General features: G+C 38.0%; 4 protein-coding genes across 5 annotated transcripts; 3 read left to right on the top strand and 1 right to left on the bottom strand.

The window, feature by feature from the left end:
- On the top strand, positions 5096 to 8369 carry LOC107607467 (probable serine/threonine-protein kinase PBL21). 2 transcript variants are annotated; one of them, XM_016309419.2, is made up of 6 exons: positions 5096 to 5747; positions 5839 to 5871; positions 6010 to 6203; positions 6346 to 6535; positions 7487 to 7878; positions 8217 to 8369. In XM_016309419.2, exons 1-6 carry the CDS (start codon positions 5663 to 5665, stop codon positions 8352 to 8354), a joined length of 1032 nt encoding a protein of 343 aa, XP_016164905.1. In that variant the 5' UTR covers positions 5096 to 5662; the 3' UTR covers positions 8355 to 8369. The 2 variants fall into 2 exon arrangements, with proteins under 2 accessions (XP_016164905.1, XP_020961717.1); XM_021106058.1 differs by lacking the exon at positions 8217 to 8369 and adding an exon at positions 8015 to 8192 and having other exon boundaries at positions 5103 to 5747.
- Positions 10351 to 16028, top strand: LOC107607466. The gene is made up of 8 exons (XM_021107887.1): positions 10351 to 10357; positions 10811 to 11155; positions 12880 to 12971; positions 13772 to 13859; positions 14488 to 14573; positions 14660 to 14722; positions 14805 to 14870; positions 15038 to 16028. The coding sequence occupies exons 1-8, from the start codon at positions 10351 to 10353 to the stop codon at positions 15977 to 15979; spliced, it is 1689 nt and encodes a 562-aa protein (XP_020963546.1). The 3' UTR covers positions 15980 to 16028.
- LOC110264283 lies at positions 18831 to 19582 on the top strand. The gene is made up of 2 exons (XM_021106059.1): positions 18831 to 19133; positions 19227 to 19582. The coding sequence occupies exons 1-2, from the start codon at positions 18846 to 18848 to the stop codon at positions 19377 to 19379; spliced, it is 441 nt and encodes a 146-aa protein (XP_020961718.1). The 5' UTR covers positions 18831 to 18845; the 3' UTR covers positions 19380 to 19582.
- LOC107607465 lies at positions 21089 to 21554 on the bottom strand. The gene is made up of 2 exons (XM_016309417.1): positions 21402 to 21554; positions 21089 to 21283 (listed from the first exon to the last, which is right to left on the bottom strand). Exons 1-2 carry the CDS (start codon positions 21552 to 21554, stop codon positions 21089 to 21091), a joined length of 348 nt encoding a protein of 115 aa, XP_016164903.1.

Below are 27310 nucleotides of genomic sequence, written 5' to 3'. Positions count from 1 at the left end.
AAAAAGGGTGGCAAAGTCCAAGTTTTAGGGGAGATGTTGCCAAAATTTTGTTATAAAATTTAAGACTTTATTTGAAATGTTATTTAAAAAAAGATTTGAATTTGAGAAATTGTATTATTTAATTTTTTATTTATTAAAAAAATAGTTATGTTTCGAGTTTAATTTATTTAAAAAAAGGTATATGTTTGAGGCCGATTTGGTAAAGAAAGAATTATACTGTTTTGAGTTGGATTTATTTAGAAAAGAATTATTTAAAAAGAATTATTTATTAGTGAATGCAGTAAACAAAAGAAAAAATATTCAACAAGGTAAGTTAGCTAGTTCAAACACCAATATGCTTTCAACCATTAATATCACAAGATTAATGTCAAAATTTTGAAGATCCTCCTAATGTAATCCAAAACCAATTAAGCAAACAAAGTTAAATAAATGGGTTACATAGGGCAAATTTGTTAATCTTGTAATATTAGGCAAGAGACCTCAACATTCAAAATTCAAAACTTGGGCCGATTAAAAACAAATCAAATTCAATTATCAATGCATAATAATAATTATAACGTGCAAACCAACTTGGGTTGGTCAAGTGGTTAGCTCACTCGTCCACTTAAGTAAGTGTCAAGGGTTTAAATTCCGCCTTGTGCATGCAGCAACCTATTGGCCAACAGCAGACATAAGGTATTTATAATCTCTTATTAGGTTAAAATATAAAAAATCCCAAACCCACAGATATATAAAAATATAAACTAATATCTTATATTTGTTCATCACACAACCAACACACTAAAACAACTCTCATCGCAATGAAGTTAAATGGTAACGAACTTTGCTTTTATAGACAAAACACTCAACATGCAGGTCACATACGAATCACATCGAATCAATATGTGTGTGTTGGCTAGGAGCTTATCTCGTGTCCAACACGCGTTCTACATGCTAGTTTAGCACGCCACCTGCGTGTTGGGCCCACTCTCCCTACAACATCTATCCATCTCTAATTACACCAAATAAATTCATTTCCAGCAAAAATACCTTAAATTTTGTTCATATATAAAAAAAAGGGATAAGTATGATTTTGGTCCCCAATGTAGAAGCTGAAAATTTATTTCGTCCCTGACCTTTTTTTCGCTATAAAATGGTCTCAAAGGTTTCAGTTTGTTTTAAAATTGTCCTTCGGACGAAAATACCATTCTCCTTTTATCCCAAAATCAACCACCACCACCACCACCAGACCAGAAACCTACACCCAACCAGAACCACCACCACCACCACCAGTATCATCATGGTCATCATCATCATCATCAGAACTTTTCCCAAAATCAACCAAAATCAACCAGAAGCCCAAGTTGAACAAGAACTCACCACCACCACCACCATTATCATCATGGTCGTCATTATCATCATCATCAGAAAATTCAAGCAACATGCATTTTGAACAAGAATCAACAAATTCAGCAACAATACTCCAAATTCAAATTTCAGCAACAATAATATACCACAACAAATTTCACAAGAAGATAGTGGTGGTGGTGGTGCGGTGCGGTGCGGCAGAGAAGAAGGAGGAGGTGGTGGTGATGCGGTGGTGCGGCGGCATTTAGCACAACCAGTGATCACGCATACGCGTGACCGACGCTTACCCGTCACTAGGATTCTTTCTCACCCACACGTAAGCGTGGACGACGCTTACGCGTCGCCTCTTCTTTATTCCTGGGTTAATTTTCTTCTATTTCCTCTTCTTTTAGGATGGCCACCGAGGAAGGGAAACGGAAAACCTTTACATGGGCAACAAACAAGTTTCATCTGCACAATCTTTGAAGAAATAGCATTAGTTGGAGCAACCCGCCCACTTGCGCATCTCAGCATGCACCGAGGACGGTGCAATCTTTAAGTGTAGGGAGGTCGATACCGATCTCCGTGGGTTAGTACCTTCCTGTCTCAACACCAATGTTTAAATTTTCTTTGTAGTTAGTTGTTGCATTTGCATGTTTGATTGCATGTTTGTTACATTTTGTGCATATTTTACCAACTACTTGGTTGAAGTAATATTTACTTTTTCAAGAAACTTTTTAGAGTATTTCACTAATTTGATTTAAAATTTTTGATAAACTTGTTTGAAGGAATATTATACTGGAACATGGTTTAGAGCTCGAACACACAAAACCTGTGAGATTTTGAGCCTATTTGAATTGGTTGCATTCTATCAACCAATATTTTATTTTTGGTGTGTGTTGTTCTCTCTAAAATTGTGATCTTTGTCTTGCTTGATTCTATATTTCTATTGTTTAATATATGCATGCACTTATGTGATTGAGGCCTTGTTTCACTAAGCTTACATACCCATATGGCCTTAACCTTTTATTATCCTTTGCAAACCAATTTGAGCCTATTTTACCCCTTTTATTCTTTACTTTAGCACATCATTAACTCTAAGCGAAAAACAATAATGTCCTTAATTTGAATCCTTAGTTAGATTAGACTAGTGAGAGTACTTATGATTTAAGTGTGGGAAAATTGGGTTTGGAAACATTTGGTTTGAGAATTGAGTATGTTAGAATTTTCTGAAAATATAAACAAGAATGTTAAAGAACATGTTTATGCATTCAATATCTTAATCATATGCATTGAAAAAAATTATTAAGAAAAGAAAAATAAAAAAAAGAAGAGAAAGAAAAGAAAAAGAGCAAATAATAAAAGGGGACAAAATCCCCTAAAGTAAATGGTGAAAGCAATGCATATGAGTTGTACTCAAATTCGGATGCATGAATATGTGAAAAACATAATTAATGGGTAGTTGGGCTTTATATTATGATTGAATTCTTCATATCACGAACATTTGAAGCACATATCAATAGCTCTGCAAACGTCATAGTGCATGAAATCACAAACGAATTCTCATGTGTATTTCATATAATCTTACTATTGTGATATACCGTTATATTTAGGGGTGTCAAAAATTCCCAGGAGGCCGGGATCCCTGCCGGGACCGCCCCGAATGGGACCCCAATGACGGAGAATTTTCCCTGCGGGGACGGGGATGGGGGACAAAATTCTCCCGAAGCAGATGCGGGGACCCGAGTGGGATCCCCGTCCTCGTCCTCGTATTCCCCACAATCCCCGAATATATTAAATTACTTAAATACCCTTAAAAATTTAGTTTTTATTTTGGTTTTTTAGTCATTTCACATTGCAAATATATATATATAGAAAAGTTAAAACTCTAACTCCTTTTCCCAGTTCCCACCACCGCATTTCAATCCCTAGACACCCTCAGTCCCTCACTCTGCTTCTTGCGAAAACCCTTCGTCTCTGCACCCTTCATCTACGTTCTCTCCCTCGTCCCAGCCAGCCACCTCCGACCACCATTGTCACGGCCTCGCCATTGTCCGTTTCAGCCGGCCCACTCACTGCATCATCACCGCACCACCCCGTGCGCCCTCTTCCGTTCGTCCTCTTCCGCGTCGTTCGTTGCTCTTCTCTTCACCGGCGTCTCTGACCTCTTCGGCCATTTCTCTTTTATCCCTAGTAAGATTCACTACTCTCTTCTTTTCTTGTATTTTGGTATTTCACTTTAGGTTTTTGTTTTTTTTCATGAATTTGATGGTGATTTTGATTTTTTGAAGTTGGTGGCTGTTGTTTTTGTTAATGAATGTTTTGTTCTATGAATTTCTGATAATTGGTGGCTGTTTTTTTATTTTTTTCATACTTCAAATTTTTTTATTTTCCATTAATTATGAATTTTGATTTTCTTGGTTGTTTATGACTTTATGCTATGCTATTCTGTTTATGCTATGCTGTTCTGTTTATGAATTGTGATCTTAGCTGTTCTATTTATGACTTTAAGCAAGATTGAAGCAATTTCATTAGGATTCATATCTCCTAACAACATACAAATATATTACTGCAATAGACATTTCTGTTTAAATCCTAAATTGAAATTTTCTTAACTAGTACAACGATGTATGTGAACCTTTTTTTATGTGTTGTACGAACATTTTGTAAGGGTAAAGCAAATTAGTAAATTCATTTTGCTGTGTTAGAATGCACGAACATTTTGTTATTAGAGAAAAAGGTATTTATCAAAATTTTGTAATCTTGGATAAGATATGTATGTTTGTGCGTTGTTTTGACATTTTGTGATTTTTTTATATTTTTTTAAATTTTTTATGAAAATTTTCATATAAATGTTCAACATAAGCAGATGGGGAATAGGGACTCGCGGGGAACACGGAGAACATGGCGAATGGAGATGGGAGCAATTATCCCCCCATGGCGGAAAATGGGACGAAGACGGGGACAAAATTTGAGGGCAGGGACGGGGAGTAGGGAGGCATCCCCGTCCCCGCCCTGCCCCATTGACATCCCTAGTTATATTTGTTCATCACATCACCAACACACTAAAACAACTCTCCTCACAATGAAGTTAAATGGTAACGAACTTCGCTTTTATAGACAAAGCACTCAACATGCAGGCCACATACGAATCACATCGAATCAATATGTGACACATGTCTAACATGCCACCCACGTGATGTAACACGCCCCTTGCATGTTGGATGAGAACTCGCCACGTGTCCAGCACGCCTCCTGCGTGCTGGCTAGGAGCTTATCTCGTGTCCAATACGCGTTCTGCATGCTAGCTTAGCACGCCACCTGCGTGTTGGGCCTACTCTTCCTACAACATCTACCCATCTATAATTACACCAAATAAATTCATTTCCATCAAAAGTACCTTAAATTTTTTTTCATATATAAAAAAAATGAACCAGGAATATTAACTCGTTCATTTTTATTTTTCTTATGAAAATCGTAGGCTCTCAAGTCTGGGCCAAAATGGGTCCAGCATATCTAGTGGACTAAAAATACCAGAGAGCCCAATAAGCCAAATCCAGAAAATGGCCAACGGTCTCTTGATGACTTGTACCTTTCACACCAAAGAAACAAAAGAGACTTTTTATCCAATGACTAGCTGATGTGGAAGGACGGAATGACTTTCGTGTGAAAAACGGTCGGATAGACAATGCGGGATTCGGAGTGTTGGAGCCTGGAGGAGATGAATAAGGAGGGCAAAAAGATAAAAAGGCGAAAGAAGGGGAAAAAGAAAAAACAATGATGTCTGGGACCGTAACATTTATAAATGCGCATAAGACCCTAATAGAGAGGATAGAGAGCGACCCACCCTGCAAATCAAAGAGATTAATGCAACCAAAGTGAAAATCCAAAATTAATACTAAACAAAAATACCACTAAATTATAAAATGACAAAAACAGAAAAAAAAAAAATACACATACCAAAGAGAAAAAGCAAGAAAAGGCAAAAACCTTCTTTATAAATCGTGAATAAATAATAGATGCTTAATTAATTGTAGCTACCATAACTAGCGTCAGTTCATTTCTGCTAAACAAAACACACACGCAAACGAATTAAAAGGGAAAACATCGGAGGAGTGTGTCGCGAATCTAATGAAACCGCTTTGGAAACAATAGCCATTTTTGTTTGAATATACGCATTGCATTGTAGTATTTAGGCGAAAAAGAAGAGCAACTTTATTTCAAGTGAGTGAGTGAGAGAGACTGAGAGAGTGAATTATGCAAAGATCCCCTTCCACACCGCAGAATAGGGATTTGGATATTTTAAATTGAAGTGAAATTGGGTTAGAAAAGCGACATGAGCTGCTTCTCGTGCTTTGTTTCTCGCGCCAAAGATGCCAGCAGAGTCGAAATTGACACTGGTTCTCGATCTGCTTCCTCAGGTCCATTCCTCCTTCTTCTCTTTTTTCTCTTTTATTTTATTTTTGCTCGTTTATTTTATTGAATTACGAGGGTTCTGTGTGGATTTTACAGGCTCTGGTGGAGGGAAATACACTGCTGCTACTGGTATGCCTTGCGATTCTTCTGCCTTGTAATTATGATTATTTATTATTATTTTAATGTACTTAAATTCAGAGTAGATTTTTTTTTTATCAAAATCTTAAAACAAGTGTCAGATTATTTAAGTTAGTTTTGGGTGGTTAGAGAGTGAAAGGAGGAAGAAGGAATCGTATTCGGAGGGGAAGGGGAAGAGTACGAGTAATGGGAAAAGCAGCACGGCGGCGGCGAGCTTTGGATTCCGAGAGCTGGCGGCGGCAACACGGGGTTTCAACCAAGTCAATTTGATCGGTGAGGGCGGTTTCGGACGCGTTTACAAGGGTCGCCTCTCTACTGGCCAGGCAACTAACTACCTCTTTTCTTTTCAATTCAGAGTTTCAGATCACATGACATGACTAACAATTTAGCAATTAACAACAGAATAATCAATTTATTGTGGTTATTTGGATATGTTTTTCAAATTTGAATTGTCCTCTTGTGTAGGTTGTTGCCATAAAGCAGTTAAGTCATGATGGTCATCAGGGCTTTCAGGAATTTGTGATGGAGGTTCTTATGTTAAGCCTTCTTCACCATTCTAACCTTGTCAGGCTCATAGGTTATTGCACCGATGGAGATCAAAGGCTTTTAGTTTATGAGTATATGCCTATGGGTTGCCTTGAAGATCATCTCTTTGGTAACTATTTATTGTTTATGTTTCTCGCACTTACACTTAATTTGCAAGTGCTTGACTGTTGCAATGCTGTAGAAGCTCTGATTGGATTGTTCCAGACAACTTTGTGGTTTTATAGTCATTAGTCAACAGTCAATGTAAATTTGTGACTGGAATAGGTATCTTTAGTTTCTTCATATCTCGGTATTGACCATTATTTATAATGAAGTTGATGCAACAGAGCACATTGCAACACCTGCTACTTACAGGAAAACTTTTGTTGCTTGTGTTGCTCTTGCAAGTATATTTTCATAATTTTGTATATTTCGTTTGTATTGTTTATATTTTGTTCCCATTAACCACAGAAGGAGTTTGTGTATATAGAATGAACAGATTTTGTCTACTTTGATATGCGTTGCGGTGTTCCTTGTGATTGCATAGTGACTACTGTAAACTGGTTTATGGCCTGTGTCCAACTGTGTAAGGAGTGTCATAAACTTCGTCCAATGTGGAGAAAAAATGGTCTTAGTCTTTGCTTTCTGATTTTTCTTCTGTGACACCCATCCATGATTCGTCAATAAGTATGCGGCATATGAGTATAGGCTTCAAGTGGATAAAATCATAAATTCTGTTTATCTATTTTCTGTTAGGTTTACACTATTGTGCTGTAGACAACCAAAACAGCTTCTAGTTTTTCAGTAAGGATGGTTTTGAAATTTGATTTTGTGAACTAGAATTACCTAAAAGTAAACTGCAGTTGTTCTTCGATGTTCGTCTGTGTGGATCTTTGTTAAAATTAAAGAGCAATTTTTTTACAGCTTAGATGTATAATGTATAATTTATTGGAAGAACAAACTTGTTCTCATTATGTTTATTTATTCAGAAATCCTCTACTCCTCTTTAAATACATCCCAACATTAGTTTCTCGGTTATATAATTAATTAACTGATTCTGTTGTAACTTATTCTATTTCAGATCCTCCCCAAGACAAAGAACCACTAAGTTGGAGTACGCGGATGAAGATTGCTGTTGGGGCTGCCCGAGGTCTTGAGTATCTTCATTGTAGAGCTGATCCGCCAGTTATTTATCAAGACTTGAAGTCTGCAAATATCTTATTAGACAATGAATTCAATCCCAAACTGTCAGATTTTGGGCTTGCAAAACTTGGACCTGTTGGAGACAATACCCATGTTTCAACAAGGGTGATGGGAACATATGGCTACTGTGCACCAGAATATGCCATGAGTGGCAAATTAACACTTAAATCTGATATATACAGCTTTGTCGTGGTTTTGTTGGAGTTGATCACTGGGCGTAGGGCAATAGATAGTAGCAGAAGACCAGCGGAGCAAAACTTAATTTCATGGGTGAATGTTTAGCTTGTTTGGTTCCCAAAATGAAATTTTCCCCTTTTGAGTAAATTATTTGTCATAGTTTTGCTCATATGTAGCTCCTTTTAGTGTATTGTTTCCATTGCCGTATAGCTTACCCCTATATATGTAGTTTCTATATGGCAAAAAGTGAAAAAAGCCTTGAAAAAAAATAGAGTATGCTTCAGCATAAAGGAACTGACATGGTGAATTAGGTTGATTCCTGCCGTTAACATGCAAATTTGTCTTTAGCTTAATAGATGGATGTATCTGTATTCTTCCGTTTCATATGTGAAATTACTTCTTTAACACTTCTCTTTTGTTTTGGTTTCCAGGCTCGCCCATGTTTTGGGGACCGGAGAAAGTTCATACAATTGGTTGATCCCCTTTTTAACTCTTTCTCTCTATTTTTGTATTTATATTCCAAGAAAATATCCAAATTGACTCCAAAAATATCAATACAAAAACATTAAAAAAAATTCATTGGATTGCCATGTTACTTTATGGTTGGGGATGTCACGCTAATTCTCTAAGTTAGTCCAAGTTGATCATTTCCAAAAGTCAATAACTATTTTAATGATTGCCGAAAATTTTAAGAACGAACATTACCTCAATTATAAGGTTTAATTACTGTTAGTCCTAACTTGCTATAGTTTTATCAAATGTTCTATCAAGTCTTTATATTTTTTTATTTTTTTAATTGAGTTTCTATGCCATATCAGATTTTATAATTAAGTCTCTGTAATAAAACTATAAAAACTGAAGAAATAATTAAACTTGATTATAATGTGTTGGTATATGCCAAAATTTTCTTTTTTTGGGCCATCGAAAATTTCCTTTTCAAGTACTCGTACATCTTGGCCCATTATGGTATGGACTTTTATATGCTCATAATTTTTAAAGAAAAAACCTTATTTGGTTTTGCCTTCGGTCTGAGTAAAAGGTGTGTCTTGGTGGTGGAAAGCAGAAGCCCGACTATTCAAAAGGCTTTTTCTTGAATCAATTAAAAGATGAAAAATCCATAAACCAAAAAGTGGCGAGGTGTGGTGATAATCTATAATTCACATTCACCTTATTAAAATAAAACGGTAATTAATTTGGGTCGATTAATCAACTCACTCGTCTATTTAAATAAATATCAGAAGTTCAAATCTCACTTGCTGTATGGCTCTAACTACTGATTTATTGATTTACTGGTTCAATCATAGTTCAAATAGAATAACGATTTTATAATAGAATAATAAATAAAATATAAATAAATACACTAAAATATAATTATAGTCTAATATAACTCTTAAAATATCCAAATTTAAATGATGAATCAAATCAATGCTGTTAAACAAGGAAATCCAATAATAGAACAAACAGACATATAAAAGGATCAAAAAGTGCCTCCAAAACCAAAATAAAGTTAAACAAGTCAATAAAACAGAAGATCAATCTTGTTGTAGATATAATGCTGTAGTCTGGAGATGTAGAACCCACATTGCAACATGTGGTAAAACTCTACAGGATTCCTGAAGAAGTAAATGAAAAGCAATACAACATTTAATAATACCTTCTTCTATCTATGATGTGCACTGATACGGACACGGGATACGATACGACATGGGACACGTCGACACGCGAATTTTAAAATTGTACATGACACGGGGATATGCATACATATAAAATATAGAGTATTTTTTAGATAAATCGTAATGATATTTTGATATTTTATTGATATTAAAATATAAATTAAAATTTTTAATTATTTTTAATATCTTATTTTAATTATATCAAATATTTAAAATATTTTTTATTTTAATAAATAATAATATATACTATATCTAAATTTATTTTAAAAATATATGTTAAGAATAAGACAGGACACGCTGACATGTGATGATATTTAGGTGTGTCTAGGTATGTCTGGAGATAAATTTTTTATTTTTTATCAAGACACAGTTAGACACAGCAGATACGCGTGTCGGACGAGTGTCGGTGGGTGTCGTGTGTGAAATGTGTCCGACACGCGGACACGGCAACTCAACGAAGTGTCCGTGCTTCATAGTCTTCTATTAACAGAACTCAATTTATGTTTGCACAAAAATTAAAAGCTTTAACAAAAATTAACAAGATTTAACTAAGATTAACAAAATTTTCAACATAATTTTAACAAGGTCGGCACAAAAATTAACCTGTTCTAACAAAGATTAACAAGGCTTTTAATCCAATTTTAACAAGGTCCACAATGTTTTCACTTTTCAGCACAAAATTTAACAGTGAAACGCGTACAATTCTTTTTTTCTTCCGTTAAACAGACGAAACGACGTCGTTTACTATAAATTCAACGGAGTTCTGGTCTGGTTCGACTAGCCGGTTCTTGGCCAATTCAGCGGTTCACTTCTAGTTTTTGGAACAACGATTTCTATTATTGAACCGAACAAAATAATTTGATCAAAATAATGCAAACAAAGCAATCAAATGATGCCACGTAAGCATGAACATCACAAATCTCGTAGACTTCAAAGTACCTTACCCTTTCATTAAAACTTTGTTTAATGTCTACCTAAAATAAATAAATAAAGAAAAAAAAAAACAAAAACTTTATCACTTACAGCCAATGTTTGAAAACTGGACTGAACTGATCGGTCGAACCGATTCAACCGGAGACCGACAAAGAAAACGGTCCGATCTAATGTGTAAAATCGTAAAATTTAAAATCGTTCAAGAACCGCTGAATCGGCCGGTAACCAGCTGATCGGATTGAACCGGAAGCCGGCCGATTTACAAAAACGACGTCGTTTCCTTTCTTGAAAGGGAAAAGATTGCACGCGTTATCCACTTATCCCTCCTTCTCCAACTCCTTGCTTCAGCAAATGCCCTAGCCTCCACCAAAGAAAGCAAGCAGCCTCCACCAATCGTTGTCGCCGTCTGTCGGAGTGAGAGACTGCTGCCGCCGTCCGTCGCACTCAAGAACTACCGTCTTCGTGGTCTCGGGCCTCTCGCCGGATCCTCCGCTTCGTGTGCTCGCATCTCCCCTCTCTCCTCTGTGCTCGGCTGCTCGCGCCTCCCTCCGCCAGTGAGTGCTCGAGCTGTGCGCGTTGGTTACTGCTCGTTGTCCGTGGTTGTCTCTGCTCGATTCTGCCTCCCAGTGTCACTCGAGTCTCGTCTCGGTCACTGGCATCTCGTGGTTCGTCTGTCTCGTCGCCGGCGGCAGAAGCAACTCGTGGGGTTGTCTCTTGCTTCGTCGCCTTCTGTGGGGTGGTTGCCGACTCGCCTTCAACCGTTGGTGAGTCCCTGAACCATCGCTTCCCTGTTCTCTCTTTTCCAAATTTCCCTTCTCCCTGTATTTTTGCATGTTGCTGAATTTCTAATCAATAAATTTTGCCTTGTTGCTGATCTAAATGTTGCTGTAAATCGGGACTTTACTAAGATTTGTTAAATATGTTGCTGTAACTTGAATTTGTTGCTTTCCAGTAACAGAATCATAACAGAATGCTCAGTCAGTGCTTGGTTGATTGGCTTTGCTCACTGATTGTATTTGATGATAGATTTTAAATTGATAACTTTTAAATTTTAAATTTGCACTGCCCATGTTACTGATTCACTGTTCCTTCAGTGTTTTTTGTTGTTGTTGTTAATCATTGTGATGAGCTTTGTTAAAATTGGGTTGAAAAATGTTAATCTTTCTTCATTTTTCATTGTTCTTAACTTCTGTTCTTATTAAAAAATTGCAATTGGTGATCTTTTGATTTATTATATGCTTCATGATTTTAATTTCACTCTGCTTCTAGGCTTTGAAATCAGTTTATGATAACTGTGATGCAATTATTTAGTTGGATAACTGATGTAATTATTGAGTTCAAGAGATTGAGCTTTTCTGTTCTCATTATTAGTAAGACATGGATAGTTTAGAATTTTCTATTTCTTTCCCTTACTTCTGAAGTTCGTTATTTCAAAAGGTTCAGTGTTGGCTTCAAGTTTCAAATGGGAATTGGGAGCTGGTGAAGATAATAACATCTTCTGGAACTGAGTCTGATCTAGAATTATGCTAGTACACAATGATGTTTGTTCCATTTGGCTGGACTCAGTGAGACAACTGGGAAATGTTCTTTTTTGGTCTGATTAACTACAATATTTAACCTTGTTAATCATATCTTGTACAATTCAGACAAAAGCAGGGCCTATTTTGGTTGCCATAAATTCCTTCAAGAAAATTCCTCTGTATGGTAATGATTGTATTGAAGCCTACAAGCATAAAAGAATTAAAAGGGCCTGTTTTGTTTTACTTTTTGACTCAATTACTTTAAGGCAATATTGTCTATCTTTAACTTGTGCACTGCAATTCAATCCCATTATTTTTAATGGAAGTATAATGATGTTAATTTTGCATATTTTGATGATTAATTAATTACATTTAGTTGGTGATAGACTGATAGTTTGTGTAGGGTTTTAAATTTGAAAGATATTTTATGATGTTTATTTATAATTTATTTATTATTTTATCATGGAACGGTTTTTCCGGTTGAACCACGGTTAGACCGGTTGGACCAGTAAACCAGTGAACCAGTGACTAGAGCGGTTTGATGACCGGTCCAGTTTTCAGAACCTTGCTTACAGCATAGAACACACCACTTGAATCTATAGTGTTCTGGGTGTCGAACCTTCAAGCTTCTTCCTCAGTTTCAGAGTTACAAGCTCCTATCTTCCTAAAAAAAATGGCTTCGCTTTCTCTCAACATGGTTTCAGTTCCACCAAGAACAACAACAATCTCATGCACAAGAACAAGGGTGCCTTCACTTCCTTTCTCATTCACCAGTAGGTTGACTCACCACACACTTTCTGGTTTTCTTGGTTGTTGAAAAAGCAAAACATTGGGTTTTCAAATTTCAAAGTACTCTTTTTAGTGTTCTTATGTAAAATGTGGTAATTTGCTTAGGCTTAGTTTTTTATGAATCAAATGATGTTCAATTTTGTTTTTTTTTTTTTAATGTTTTCTTTTTGTGCTTGTAGCTTCATGGTTTCAGGCACCGGATAAGGCGCCATTGAAAGATGGTTCAAGCATCAATCAGCTTCTTGGTATTAAAGGAGCTGCTCAAGATTCAGTGAGTTAACCGATTTGTGTCTTCTTTGTAGAGTTGTGATGGTTGGAAATTTGGGTTAAATTTTCATTATGGATGCACACAATTATCTCAATTTGATTTAAATAATAAAGGATGATTAGCACCACAATTTCATTCACTTACTGAAATTTGAGAACAAGGAGTTCAAGAATGAATGAAAGGCAAGTATAGTTGTTCTAGACAAAATTTCTGATTCTTGATGCTGTTGTTGACAAAATCTTCCAAATCTGACCACAATACCACATATATTTCACCAAGAATTTAATTTTCATGCACCTACAACTTAAAATAGTTTTATATAATATCGAATTTTGTATTTGTCTATTGCCACACCATCAAAAGTAACTATTTCCAAACACACTGCTTAAAAAGTCATCTAAAACGCATGAATTTTATTGGATGACTGTGAAAAACTCTTTACCCAAAGGTATATATGATTTTTAACAATCTTGAAAGCTATTTGAAACTTTTTCTACTTTTGTGGCTGGATCCTCATGTGGATGGTGAACTATGATGCAACAATAAGGTAATTGCCTCTGTGCGGTGGTCTTGTAATCTTGAGGTCACAGTCTGATGGGAGCCTCGTGTATTAGGCTGCCATTCATACATCCTTGAAAATGTAGTTGAACATGTTGAAAACGAATTTAAGTTTTGAATGTGTTTATAAAGTTCTAACTCGAAAGTTTTTGGCCGCTGAAAATTTATTGCTTTATTTAGGTGTACTTGGTAGTTAACATTATGAAACTGCTTTTGTACTTATCCTTTCTATTTATGTTGTGCAGAATAAATGGAAGATTCAAGTTCAATTTACAAAATCTGTCACTTGGCCTCCGTTGGTTTGGGGTGTAGTTTGTGGTGCCGCTGCTTCTGGTATTACATTTCAGTTTAATAGTATTCTGTTGAAATGTTGCTAGTATTGTTCGCAACATTTTCCTTATTGTTGAGTTTCTTCATCCCTAGGTATGATGACAGTAACAAGTATGTTTACATTGTTATTTCTAAGTTAATCTGAACATGTTAAGTGACAACAACAGGGAATGCTCCCGTTATTGATCATCTCCGTATATCAATAGAAAAGGAAAAACATCAGTAGAATTATAATTTGTTGGTAGTATTCTAGAGGTGATATATTAACTAAAACAATCAAGAATATCCATGAGTTTGTTTCTCACTTTTTCTTTTCTTTCTCTTTTTCTTTTTTTCTTCGTATATCTATTGTTGAATTGTATGCATTAATAATTAAAATGTGTTATAACTTAACATTTAACATGTAACAACACATCGCCGATTAACATAATTGCCAAAAGTAGGATATAGCTATTAAAGACAAGATTCAATGAAATTTAAGTGTGCATGCCAAGCATAATTTAGGTGGTTGGAAGACTGTATCCAACTTAGGTAAAAGTTACTGGCTTAGTAAAACAAGCTAGTACTACACTGTGGCACATGAATGTTTCTGATCTAATGAGGTTTCTGCATCAATCTTGTGTCTGAGCAGGAAATTTCCATTGGACTATTGAGGATGTTGCTAAATCAATTGCGGGCATGTTGATGTCTGGCCCGTTTTTAACAGGATATACTCAGGTAATAACTTTTGTTATCTGAGTTTTACACTTTACTAGCCTGCTCGGAGCAAATAACCTTGATTTTGCTGTTGTTTTCCTTTTTAGACTATAAATGATTGGTATGACCGAGAAATCCGAATTCCTTCTGGGGTTATATCTGAGAACGAGGTGAGACTGATGTTTTATATTTTGTGTTTTTCACTTGCCATTTGATAAGCACATATTTCTTTTCTCACTCGAAATTCCGCAGGTTATCACTCAAACATGGGTGCTGCTACTAGGAGGTCTTGGCTTGGCAGGTCTATTAGACGTATGGGTAGGTACTGCTTGATCTTCTGAAATGTATATTGTTCTCAACCCAAATCTTTTTTTTTAATTAAAAAAAGGAGTCTTGGGTTGAGGTTGGTGTGTTAAGAAATAACAACATAGCCCCTTGGGTTTGTTAACATGAGCTTGAATTTTCTTGCTCTTTTCCTTCTGCAGGTTGTAAAGTGGCGATGTCCAAAGCAAAGCCTATCTCCCAACCCCGATCCCGGATTTGGTTGTCCAAAGAAAAGCCTAGCTCCCAATGCTGATGCCGGTTTTGGATTTCCAAAGAAAACCATACCTCCCAAGAAAAGCCTTCCTCCTAACCCTGATACTAGTTTCCAGAAAATGGTCCTTTATTTAGAGTCTATAGGTCTAGACTCTTTCTCAGTTATCGAAAATCATCCGAAGTTGATCACTGCCTCCCTCGATGACATTAAATCTACAGTGGAATACATTATGTCCATGGACTTCACCACGACCGAGTTTCGACGCATAGTTGGCATGTGCCCGGATGTTTTGACCACCCACGTCTCGGACATCATACCCGTCTTTACCTTCCTTCTCCGCGAGGCTCATGTAAAAGGCTCGGATATTAAAAGGGTCATACATCGCCGCCCGAGGTTGCTCGTTTGCAGTGTCAATAACCAACTCCGTCCTACACTTTACTACCTCCAAAGTATTGGCATAGAAGAGGTAAGTAGGCACACTGATTTGCTATCATGTAGTGTCCAAGAAAAGCTTATACCCCGAATAGATTACTTCGAGAATATCGGGTTTTCTCGACGCGATGCAACTACCATGTTTCGAAGATTTCCTCCACTGTTTTGCTACAGTATTAAGAATAATCTGGAGCCGAAATACAATTACTTTGTGGTGGAGATGGGGAGAGATTTGAAGGAGCTGAAGGAGTTTCCACAGTATTTCTCATTTAGCTTAGAGAATAGAATTAAGCCGAGGCATAAACGCTGCATAGAAATGGGGGTGTGTTTCCCTCTCCCTGTGTTGTTAAAGATGACCGAAATGAGCTTTCAAAATAGGTTAGATCTATGTGTAAATTCCTCAACACCCTTGAAAAAATCTCCTCTCTGGTGTAATGCTTGTGATATTCAAGTATAGAGAAAAAAAATTAACAATTGCATTGCGTATTTACATTGCTTTTGATGAATCTCTTAGTTTATATTATAGCCTTTAGGTTCTCTTGCCCTCGTTGGGCATGAAAAAGTTGAAGTTGATCAGTTCAAAAAAAAAATATTTTATATATGAATATATTATTTATTATATTTGGTTTAACTCGACATAATTGAATTTTTAAATTTCTTGTTTTACTGGTTCGATAATTCATTCAATTTTCAGAACTTTTATTTTTATTGATAAAAAAGGCAATGTCAAAGTATAGATTAATTTGTAGGTAGTTTCTTTTTTATTTATCATGATTAATTTGATAAATCTATATACACTTGCTAAAATTTAAAAGAAGCACAAGGATCATATTCAATTAAATAAATAAGTAAAATAATGTCAGAAGAATTTTGCCAATAGACTAAAATTAAAATAGACAAATTTAATAAGTATCAAAGTCGAAAACCTGATTAAATAGGCTGACATTATACTAAAAGTCTAAAACAGACAACATAATATTTAAAAAAAACTAATATAATATCCAAATATCATATTATCATTATTTTCATCAATATAATTGTCGAAATCACTTAACTTGATTCACTTCTATCATTTTCGTTATTTTTTGTACGCCACTAAATTCTAAAATCTTTACTAAGCCCATGTATATTATGTCTTTCATCCAGACAAGTTTAGCGCCATTCTTTCATACTTTTTATAAAAAGGGTAAACTATTATTTTGGTCCCCTACGTTTGGGGTGAATTCTATTTTAGTCCCCAACGTTTAAACTGTTCTATTTAAATCCAAAAAAGTTTTGATTTGCATCAATCAAGTCCTTCCGTTAAGTGGGTGTCAAATTATTGACGCCGTGTCCGACGTGGCAAGGAAGAGGTGATAGTGGTTACTAGACGTGTAAGCCTTCCCGCCTTTGGACATAACGCATGCTGCTTACCCTGACTCTTCTTCTTCTTCTTCTTCTTCTTCTTCTTCTTCTTGTGAAGCACGAAACGCAAAGGAAAAGCCACAAACCCTGTCGCTCGTCACTGAAGTCTTGCGATTCGCAGCCAGAGAAGTGACATTGTCGTTCAGTAACGTTAAAGGTCCACAACAGCAGTGAGTTTGAAACCCTTGCTTTCCGGAAGAAGATCGTATCAGGTATTCCGTTATCAAATCTTCTGAACCCATTTGGTTTTCATCTTAATGCGTGTTGATATGTAATGATGTATGTTGATGTGTGATTGTTTTGTTTTATAGTTTCATATTCGTTTCTTGTTCTGTTTTGGAAGGTTTTATTTTGTCCTAGTGATTTTATTTATGCATTTCTGTTGTTGTTGGTCAATGTGAGAATTTTATGAAGTGTATTGTGTTTGTGTAACAGATTGTTCGAAAAATGAGTTATTTTAGTGTCAAGATACACCATGGGAAAGTTTGGGTTTGATGGTGAACCTTTACACTATGTGGGGGGTGAGACTTCGATAGTGGACTACTGTGATGAAGATAGGTGGAGTAGGTTCGAGGCTATGGAGATAGTGCTCGAACAGGGATATGTGGTAGAGAACATCGCTGCAATGTGGTATAAGTCTCTGAAAGATGAAACATATGTAGGGTTGAGGATGCTTCACACAGACAAGGATGCCATGGACATGGCTAGAATTGGAATGAGGAACAACATGGTGGAGCTTTTTGTTGTTCACAAAGATGCTGCTACTACTAGGAAAGGCTGCACTATTGAGGAAGTTGAAGACATAGATGGTGGTGAGGCTGCTGCACCCACTGCAGACACTATTGGGCCTGGTCCAATTGTGTTGCACAAGGCCCAATCACTTGCTCAGGCCAAGGTGGGTAAGAAGCCCAAGGTGGTGACAAAAGCCCAGAATGATGTGCTGGAGGATGGTGATGAAGAGAGGCTAGAGAGGTCAGATTTTTCAGGTGATGATGAATCTGAGGATGATGACTACCGGCCAGAAAATGATGATAAGGGGGACAATGATGAACAATGGAATGAAAATAGCTCTGGAGATACTGATCTGGAGGTTGCATTTGATGACAGCGATGATGATCATAATGGTGATAGGGGTTTGTATGATGTTGAAGTCACAACTACAAAAGATCTCCAAAGGCCGAAACAGAGTGTTCCAACTGAGAGAGAACAAGGAGAGCACAGTGGCAGTGTTAATAAGGGTAAGGAGCAAGTGGTGGCTGCTGGATTAAGGGATGAGGATGATGGGTATGAGAGTGAGGGGTTGTGGGATGTCCCTGTAAGTGATGATGAAGGGGATCCCTTGTTGAGGAGGTACCTGTTGTATAAGAATTTGAAGAATATGAAGGAGTATAAATAGGAGGTTGGGACAATGTACGTAGATAGGAATGTGTAACGAGCTATGCTGTGCACAGTGGCAGAGGAATATGGTTCTCAAAGTGTGATAGCCATAGGTGCAAAGCTGTTTGCAAAGAAGGTTGCAAGTGGTTTGCTTACTGCCATAAGATGAAGAGAGAGGATACATGGCAACTGACCAGCTGTTACAAAAAACACACATGCTCTAAGGCAACCAAGATTGGTATAATGAGTTCTCAGTGGCTAAGTAAGGCTTTTATGAAGAAGATCTGTGAAAACCCGAAAATCAAGTTGAGAAGTTTGATAAAGAAGGCTCATAGCAAGTGGAATGTGGATCTCACAATGACCAAAGCTGCCAGAGTGAAGCAGCAAGCCCTGGATGAAATTAATGGTACCTATGGAGAGTAATATAGGAGGATTCATGACTTGCTGCGGAGTTACTGAGGTCTAATCCGGGTTCCACTGTTCAGATACAAGTGGAAAGACCTCCTGAATTTGAGCTAGAGACACCAACTCCTGGTACGGACATGAGACCACGATTTCAGAGGATCTATATCTGCTTGGATGCTTGTAAACGGAGTTTCATGGTGTGCAGACCCATGATCGGCCTTGATGGATGCTTCATCAAGACTCCATATGGGGGTCAACTTCTAACAGCCATTGGATGGGACCCCAATGATCAGATTCTGCCAATTGCCTATGCTGTTGTTGAAGCAGAGACGAAAGACTCGTGGAGATGGTTTTTGTTGAATCTGTGTGATGATTTGGGAGTTGATAAGATCAGATGGTGTACATTCATGAGCGACCAACAAAAGGTAACTCTCAACCTAAACTTGTATAATTAATTCTGTCTTTAATTCATGTTGTGCTGTTATTGACTGGTGATGTTTTTAAATTCTGCTTCAAAGGGATTGATCCCAACCTTTGATGAGTTGCTGCCTGGCATAGACCACAGGTTTTGTGTCAGGCACTTATATAGCAACTTCAGAAAAAGGTTCCCAGGTGTTCAGCTAAAGATGATGATGTGGAAGGCTGCAAAGGCAACATATGTCCAGGACTAGGAGAGGAGGATGAAGGAGATTCAGCAGGTTGATCAAGGAGCTTATAATCATCTCATGGAGATCCCTGCCAAGTATTGGAGCAAGTCCAGGTTTAATTATTTTCCTAGAGTTGATACACTTGTTAACAACATGTGTGAGTGTTTTAACTCTGTTATTGTAGAGGCTAGAGAGAAACCCATTGTGTCTATGCTAGAAGATATTAGGGTTTATCTAATGAATAGGTGGTCTGATAACAGACAAAGTATAGTTACATATGCTGGAGAAATTTTGCCAAAAATAAACAAGAAAATTGAAAGAGAGTTTGATAAGGGTGGGGAGTGGTTGGCCATATATGCTGGTAGGGACAAGTATGAAGTGTCTAGCAGTCAGGGTAATAGAGCCAAGTTTGTTGTGGACTTAAACTTACATGAGTGCTCCTGTAAAAAATTTCAACTAACAGGTTACCCTTGTGAGCATGCCATGAGTTGCATTAGGAAAATGTGTCTAGATGTTAAGAACTATGTGAACAAGTGTTATAGGAAAGTGACCTACGTGGACTGCTATCAACATGTAATCTACCCACTGAATGGACCAAATCTCTGGTCCCGGACTGAGAATGATGATGTGCTGCCACCAGTGTTTAGGAAACCAATAGGGCACCCAAAACTGAGCAGGAACAAGACTGGTGATGAGCCACGCAACAATGGACCACTGTCTAAGTTATCCAGGACTGGACAATAACAAAAATATTCATATTGTTTGCACTTGGTCACAACAAAAGAACCTACCCTAGAAAATGTAAGATGGAGGCCTCAGCAAAAAAGGTAAAGTTGTTATTGTCAATTTGATTACAATTCCTTACATGTGAATGTTGATACTGTCCAATTAACCCAATTTGTTGTTACTGTTTATAGCAGAATGCAACTGCACAAGCTAAGAAAGGGGCTGGCACAACTAGGACTCCAAAATCCAACAAGATCCTTGCCAAGACAACAACACAACCAGCAACAAGACTTCATCCAAAGAGGAAGAGCAGTACACAAGTTGGAGGGAGCCAGGAGTCACAGACATCCTCCAAGAGAGCTAGATGACCATCAACAGCAACAGTCACTAGCCCATCAAGGAGGACCCTGAAGTTCATGGCAAAAACACCACCTAGGGCCTGGAAGGCATTGGGATGAAGAACATAGTAGATTTTAATGTTTACCATCTGTTTTGTAATGAATCTGTCAATGACCAAGAGCTAATGTCCCTGTGATACTTTAGACACCCTACTTTAAGACTACTACTGTCATGTTGATCTCTTTTGTGTTGTTACCTTTTCATGGTTATATTTAAGGCTTGTTTGGATATTGTTATGGTTAAGAGAAGCTACTTTAAGACTTCTCAATTATCTAATGATTTACATGAATTTTCAGCAGCAAAGTTATGTGAATTGGCAAATTAAGCCTTGTATTTATTAGTAGATCAAACTAAAATAAACTTGTACAGAGCCAAATAATGTATGTCAAAATACAGGAACTCATTGCTATTCATTTCACTCAAAAACCTTACAATGTTTACAGCAAATGCCTTTACACATACAGCCTCCAAAAAATTTCATTCTCTTTACATCACTGTTATCACCCAACTGTATGTCAATTTTTTCAATCCCTAAACAATTGACATTCCCTACAAACTAGGGACAACAACAGAAAAGCAAACAAAACAAAATGCTAACCCCTTAAATCTCAATTAAGTCGATCACATAGCAGCAGCCCAGCCATTGTCCATCCAAGAATTCCAACACCAAGTGCCAATGCAAATTTCCTTTCAGCTTTCTGCAGTTCTTCTTTCAACGAGCTCGCTTTGTTCTTCAGTCTTTGAATTTGTGGATCTTGTCCTTCAGGCTCTGCCCAAGTAAAATAATCGCATCCATCTCCTATCTGTTCTCAACCAAACCAACACGAACACACCAACACGAACACACCAAACACTTCAGATCCTCCAAACACTAACACCCAATGTTATTTTCAAACAAGAGACAGAAAAGAAGAGACTCACCTGATAGTTGACGCAGCCCCAGAATCTTCTTCCTGGGTTCTCCACTGTAGATGACGTCCACAATACCGGTCTCTCTCCACAGAAGCAAGTCCTCCTTCTCCCACGACTCTTGGTGCTGCTATGCGAACCTTGGGAGGACGACTGGCTAGCCATTCTCAGCAGACGAAGAACATCAACTTTGGGGATTAGGGTTTACTTACTGGACCGGATTTTATTTCTTTTTCTTTTTTTTTTTCGTGCTTCCAATTCCAATTGTTAACTACAGCCAAACTACCAACTTTGCCACGTCGGACACGGCGTCAATAATTTGACACCCACTTAACGGAAGGACTTGATTGATGCAAATCAAAACTTTTTTGGATTTAAATAGAATAGTTTAAACGTTGGGGACTAAAATAGAATTCACCCCAAACGTATGGGACCAAAATAATAGTTTACCTTTATAAAAATTATGACAATTTTATACTTCTATCTTCTTAAAATTTTTTATGGTTATATCATGTATGAGTAACCATTTAAAACATCTCTATATAATATTCAAATTTAATAATGAGTAAGTTACTATTTTTTTATACGAATATTCATAACGCTGATAAATTTACCTAAAAAAAATTGTACCCATAAAAGATTAATTTTAGTTTACAAAACTACAATCCTAATTTTTTTTTAAAATTTTTAAATTAATCCTCTTAATCTAACCTAACCTATCCTGGCTCCCCAATTTTTCACCACCGCAACCACCACCATCCAAATCCTTTCTCATCCAACTCTCCTCACCTCCAGCAAACTGTGATTGTCCTTCATATGCTCAGTTCTTGAATGTGTTCGTGCACACAGTCAATTATAGCCCAAGCTTGTTGAAGAATACTATTTGTGTTTTCTAACAATACAATGACATCATGTGGCGTCACTCTGAAACTGGCACCGACCTCCCCACACTTAAAGTTTGGCACTGTCCTCAGTGCCATTAGTCAGGAACAAAGGGGGCTGGTAGCAGCATCTCCATAATTGGGACCGTCATGGCTCCCTGTGCTGTAAATGAAGTGGAGTCCGGGGTGTCTGGGTCTTCTTTAGGTGGGTGGTTACCAACAAGCAGCTCCTTGAGGTATGTGAATCGGCGCTTGTTACGGCGCTCCCTTTGCTTTCCTTTCCGGTCAAGCCGGTCTAGCCTCTCAAGTATCTGATGGAGCAGTTGGTTTGTTGAAGGTGCTTGTGATGTGGTAGGAGAAGGGATATCTTCTACTGGTTCTGTGCTCCGGTTGATAATGGCTGCTCGAGGTCTGATATACTTCCCGTTAGAGACGTATTGATCTTCTCATGGAATCATGGCCTTGGTGTCCCCAGCTCTGTAGAAGACTCCGGCTGCTGAGACTAGATCTGAAACCAAGGCGAGAAAAGGTAGGTTGCCCGCAATCTGTATATGTCCCATAGCATGCCGAATGTGTCTTGGTAAATTGAGGTGCTGGTCTGTAAGGATACACCAGAGTAGAACAGCCATGTTTGCAGTGAAGGAGGACTCGTGAGTGTTCGAAAAGACGTAATGGGACATGATCTGTGCCCATACGCGAGCCTCCAAGGTGAGTGCTGAAGCCAATATGCTCTTAGGTCGAGATCGATGGTATCCATAGATCCATCTGCTGCCAGGTTGTGCTATAACACTGAGAACAGCGTCCCAGTCAAATTGGTATGTCTGGCGTTTGAATGAGGCTTCTTGGAATGCGTCCAATCCTTCTGGAGCAGGGAGAAGATCTAAAGCTCGCTGAATGGCCTCTTCTGTTATAGGGACTTACTTCTGACGGACATAGATAGATGGCAAAGTTGGCATGTGAAAATTGGAGTAGAATTCAACTACCCATGAAAGATTAACCTGCCGTGGTTGTCTCCGTAGGAATCCCCAATGTCTTCGTTCAATTCACGGCTCAACAAATTCAACAATGTTGGTCGGGAGGATGAGTAGATACTCATTGTTATAGTTTTTCTCAGTCAGGATGGGGAACATCTGCTCACAGTAGCGGTTAGTGAACCGCGCAGTGTCCTTTGCTGGAAAAGCTTTTTCTTTTTCATCGACCTTGATGATCCTCTTGATTCGTTTTGTTGAGAGCTTTACTGCTGTTGAAGATGGCTCTGTGGCTATTGTTCTTTTAGTTCCTTTTCTTGCTGGTGGTTTGGGAGTAGCTTTCTCTTTACCTTTCTTGGTGGCCATCCTGAAAAGGGAAAAAGAAAGTAATATGTAAAGTGGTGCACGAAATTGTGATCTCTGGTAATGGCTCCAAAAACTTGGTGCTCTGATCTCAATTCATAATTTGTCACAACTTCGATACAACTAACCAGCAAGTGCACTGGGTCGTCCAAGTAATAAACCTTACGTGAGTAAGGGTCGATCCCACGGAGATTGTTGGTATGAAGCAAGCTGTGGTCACCTTGTAAATCTCAGTCAGGCGGATAATAATTGATTATGGAGTTTTCGAAAATAATATTAATTAAATAGAAAATAGGGATAGAAACACTTATGTAATTTATTGGTGAGAATTTCAGATAAGCTTGTAGAGATGCTTTCGTTCCTCTGAATCTCTGCTTTCCCGCTGTCTTCATCCAATCAGTCTTACTCCTTTCTATGGCTGGCTTTATGCAAGGGCATCACCGTTGTCAGTGGCTACATCCCCTCCTCTTGTGAAAATGGTCCAAGATGCCCTGTCATGGCATGGCTAATCATCTGAGGTTCCCGATCATGCTGGAATAGGATTCACCCTCCTTTTGCGTCTGTCACTACGCCCAGCAATCGCGAGTTTGAAGCTCGTCACAGTCATTCAATCCTAGAATCCCACTCGGAATACCACAGACAAGGTTTAGACTTTCCGGATTCTCATGAATGCCGCCATCAATCTAGCTTACACCACGAAGATTCTGATTAAGAGATCTAAGAGATACTCATTCAATCTAAGATCAAAGGATCAAAAGATAATCCAAAGATGTCTAATACAATAGTAAAAAGTCCTATTTATAATAAACTAGCTACTAGGGTTTACAAAAGTAAGTAATTGATGCATAAATCCACTTACGGGGCCCACTTGGTGTGTGCTTGGGATGAGCTTGAGTGTTGCACGTGTAGAGGTCCTTCTTGGAGTTGAACGCCAGCTTTTGTGCCAGTTTGGGCGTTGAACTCCACTTTGCAACTTGTTTCTGGCGCTGGACACCAGAATTGGGCAGAGAGCTGGCGTTGAACGCCAGTTTGCGTCATCTAAACTCGGGCAAAGTATAGACTATTATATATTTCTAGAAATCCCTGGATGTCTACTTTCCAACGCAATTAGAAGCGCACCATTTGGAGTTCTGTAGCTCAAGAAAATCCATTTTGAGTGCAGGGAGGTCAGAATCCAACAGCATCAGCAGTCCTTCTTCAACCTCTGAATTTGATTTTTGCTCAAGTCCCTCAATTTCAGCCAGAAAATACCTGAAATCACAGAAAAACACACAAACTCATAGTAAAGTCCAGAAATGTAAATTTAACATAAAAACTAATGAAAACATGTCTCAAATTTTCACTTGACACCTACACGCCACAAGCACGTGGTTAGGGACAGCTTGGTTTAGCCGCTTAGGCCAGGATTGTATTTCTTTAGGCCCTCCTATCCACTGATGCTCAAAGCCTTGGGATCCTTTTTATTTACCCTTGCCTTTTGGTTTTAAGGATTATTAGCTTTTTGCTCTTGCCTCTTGGTTTTAAGAGCTTTTGGCTTTTTCTGCTTGCTTTTTCTTTTTCTTTCTAATTTTTTTTCGCCTATTTTTTTTTCTGCAAGCTTTGTTCTTTGCTGCTTTTTCTTACTTCAAGAATCATTTTTATGATTTTTCAGATTATCAAATAACATGTCTCCTTGTCATCATTCTTTCAAGAGCCAACATATTTAACATTCTTAAACAACAACTTCAAAAGACATATGCACTGTTCAAGCATACATTCAGAAAACAAGAAGCATTGTCACCACATCAATATAATTAAGCTAAGTTCAAGGATAAATTCAAAACTCATGTACTTCTTGTTCTTTTGAATTAAAACATTTTTCATTTAAGAGAAGTGATGGATTCATAGGACATTCATAACTTTAAGACATAGTTACTAACTACTAATGATCATGTAATGAAGACACAAACATAGATAAGCACTTAACATAGAGAAAACGAAAAACAGAGAATAAGAACAAGGAATGAGTCCACCTTAGTGATGGTGGCGTTTCCTTCTTGAGGAACCAATGATGTCCTTGAGCTCTTCTATGTCTCTTCCTTGTCTTTGTTGCTCCTCCCTCATTGCTTTTTTATCTTCTCTTATTTCATGAAGGATGATGGAGTGCTCTTGATGTTCCACCCTTAGTTGTCCCATGTTGGAACTTAATTCTCCTAGGGAGGTGTTGATTTGCTCCCAATAGTTTTGTGGAGGAAGGTGCATCCCTTGAGGTATCTCAGGGATTTCTTGATGGTGAGCTTCTTCATGTGCCTGTTGAGATCCATGAATGTGCTCTCTTGTTTGCTCCATCCTTTTCTTAGTGATGGGCTTGTGAGATGAATCTTTCCATCTCCCATGGCTCAGAGGTGGAAGCATTTGTCTTCCGTTTCCTCTTTCTTGAGGTGCCATTAATGGTTATAGAAAAACAAAAAAAGCTATGCTTTTACCACACCAAACTTAGAATGTTGCTCGCCCTCGAGCAAAAGAAGAAAGAATAGAAGAAGAAGAAGAAGATATGGAGGAGATGGAGGGATGTGTGTATACGGCCATATGGGTGGGATTGGGTGGGAAAGAGATTTTGAATTTTGAAGGTAGGTGGAGTTTATTGGGTAGGTTTATGGGGAAGAGTGGGTGGATGTGAGTGGTGAAGGGTTAATAGGGAAGAGGGATGGAGGTGATATGTGAAGGGTTTTGGGGAAGAGTGTTTATTGGGAATAGAGGATGATTGAGAAGAGAGAAGAGAGTGAGTGGAGGTAGGTGGGGATCCTGTGGGGTCCACAGATCCTGAGATGATCTTGTGGGGTCCACAGATCCTGAGGTATTCAAGGATTTACAACCTTGCACCAAATTAGGCATGTAAAATGCCCTTGCACACAACTCTGGGCGTTCAGCACCAGGTTGGTGCCCATTTTGGGCGTTCAACGCCCATTTGTTGCCCATTTCTGGCGTTGAACGCTAGAACCATGCTTGTTCTGGGCGTTCAGTGCCAGCTCTTCTCCAGGGTGCAATTCTGGCGTTCAGCGCCCAGATGCTGCCCATTTTGGGCGTTCAACGCCAGAACCATGCTCTGTTCTGGCGTTGAACGCCAGACAGATGCTTCCTCCAGGGTGTGATTTTTCTTCCGCTGTTTTTGATTCTGTTTCTAAATTTTTCGTTTATTTTGTGACTCCACATGATCATGAACCTAAGAAAACATGAAAAACAAAAATAAAATTAGATAAAAATTGGGTTGCCTCCCAACAAACGCTTCTTTAATGTCAATAGCTTGACAGTGGGCTCTCATGGAGCCTCACAGATGTGCAAAGCTTTGTTGAGACCTCCCAACACCAAACTTAGAGTTTGGATATGGGGGTTTGACACCAAACTTAGAGTTTGGTTGTGGCCTCCCAACACCAAACTTAGAGTTTGACTGTGGGGGCTTTGGTTGATTTTGCTTTGAGAGAAGCTTTTTCTGCTTCCTCTCCATGGATGCAGAGAGAGATCCTTGAGTTGTAAATACAAGGTTGTCCTTATTTAATTGAAGGATCAATTCTCCTTTGTCCACATCAATCACAGCTCTTGCTGTGGCTAGGAAAGGCCTTCCTAGGATGATGGATTCATCCTCTTCCTTTCCAGTGTCTAGGACTATGAAATCAGCAGGGATGTAAAGGCCTTCAACCTTTACTAACACATCCTCTACTTGTCCATAAGC

Source organism: Arachis ipaensis, chromosome B07 (assembly GCF_000816755.2).
Source record: "Arachis ipaensis cultivar K30076 chromosome B07, Araip1.1, whole genome shotgun sequence".
Classification (NCBI taxonomy): domain Eukaryota; kingdom Viridiplantae; phylum Streptophyta; class Magnoliopsida; order Fabales; family Fabaceae; genus Arachis; species Arachis ipaensis.
The sequence above is the reverse complement of the archived record's forward strand: the minus strand, read 5'-3'. Positions and strand labels throughout refer to the sequence as shown.

What these genes read in the sequence shown, in the direction of transcription:
- LOC107607467 (XM_016309419.2), top strand. Translation starts at nt 5,663, where the DNA reads ATGAGCTGCTTCTCGTGCTTTGTTTCTCGCGCCAAAGATGCCAGCAGA. An exon ending in TTCTCGATCTGCTTCCTCAG is followed by an intron (nt 5,748 to 5,838) that starts GTCCATTCCTCC and finishes TGGATTTTACAG; the next exon opens with GCTCTGGTGGAGGGAAATAC. An exon ending in GAAATACACTGCTGCTACTG is followed by an intron (nt 5,872 to 6,009) that starts GTATGCCTTGCG and finishes TTGGGTGGTTAG; the next exon opens with AGAGTGAAAGGAGGAAGAAG.
- LOC107607466 (XM_021107887.1), top strand. An exon ending in CGACTCGCCTTCAACCGTTG is followed by an intron (nt 11,156 to 12,879) that starts GTGAGTCCCTGA and finishes TTGTGCTTGTAG; the next exon opens with CTTCATGGTTTCAGGCACCG. An exon ending in TTTTAACAGGATATACTCAG is followed by an intron (nt 14,574 to 14,659) that starts GTAATAACTTTT and finishes TTTCCTTTTTAG; the next exon opens with ACTATAAATGATTGGTATGA.
- LOC110264283 (XM_021106059.1), top strand. Translation starts at nt 18,846, where the DNA reads ATGAGACCACGATTTCAGAGGATCTATATCTGCTTGGATGCTTGTAAA. An exon ending in TCATGAGCGACCAACAAAAG is followed by an intron (nt 19,134 to 19,226) that starts GTAACTCTCAAC and finishes TCTGCTTCAAAG; the next exon opens with GGATTGATCCCAACCTTTGA.
- LOC107607465 (XM_016309417.1), bottom strand. Translation starts at nt 21,554, where the DNA reads ATGGCTAGCCAGTCGTCCTCCCAAGGTTCGCATAGCAGCACCAAGAGT. An exon ending in GGGGCTGCGTCAACTATCAG is followed by an intron (nt 21,284 to 21,401) that starts GTGAGTCTCTTC and finishes GGTTGAGAACAG; the next exon opens with ATAGGAGATGGATGCGATTA.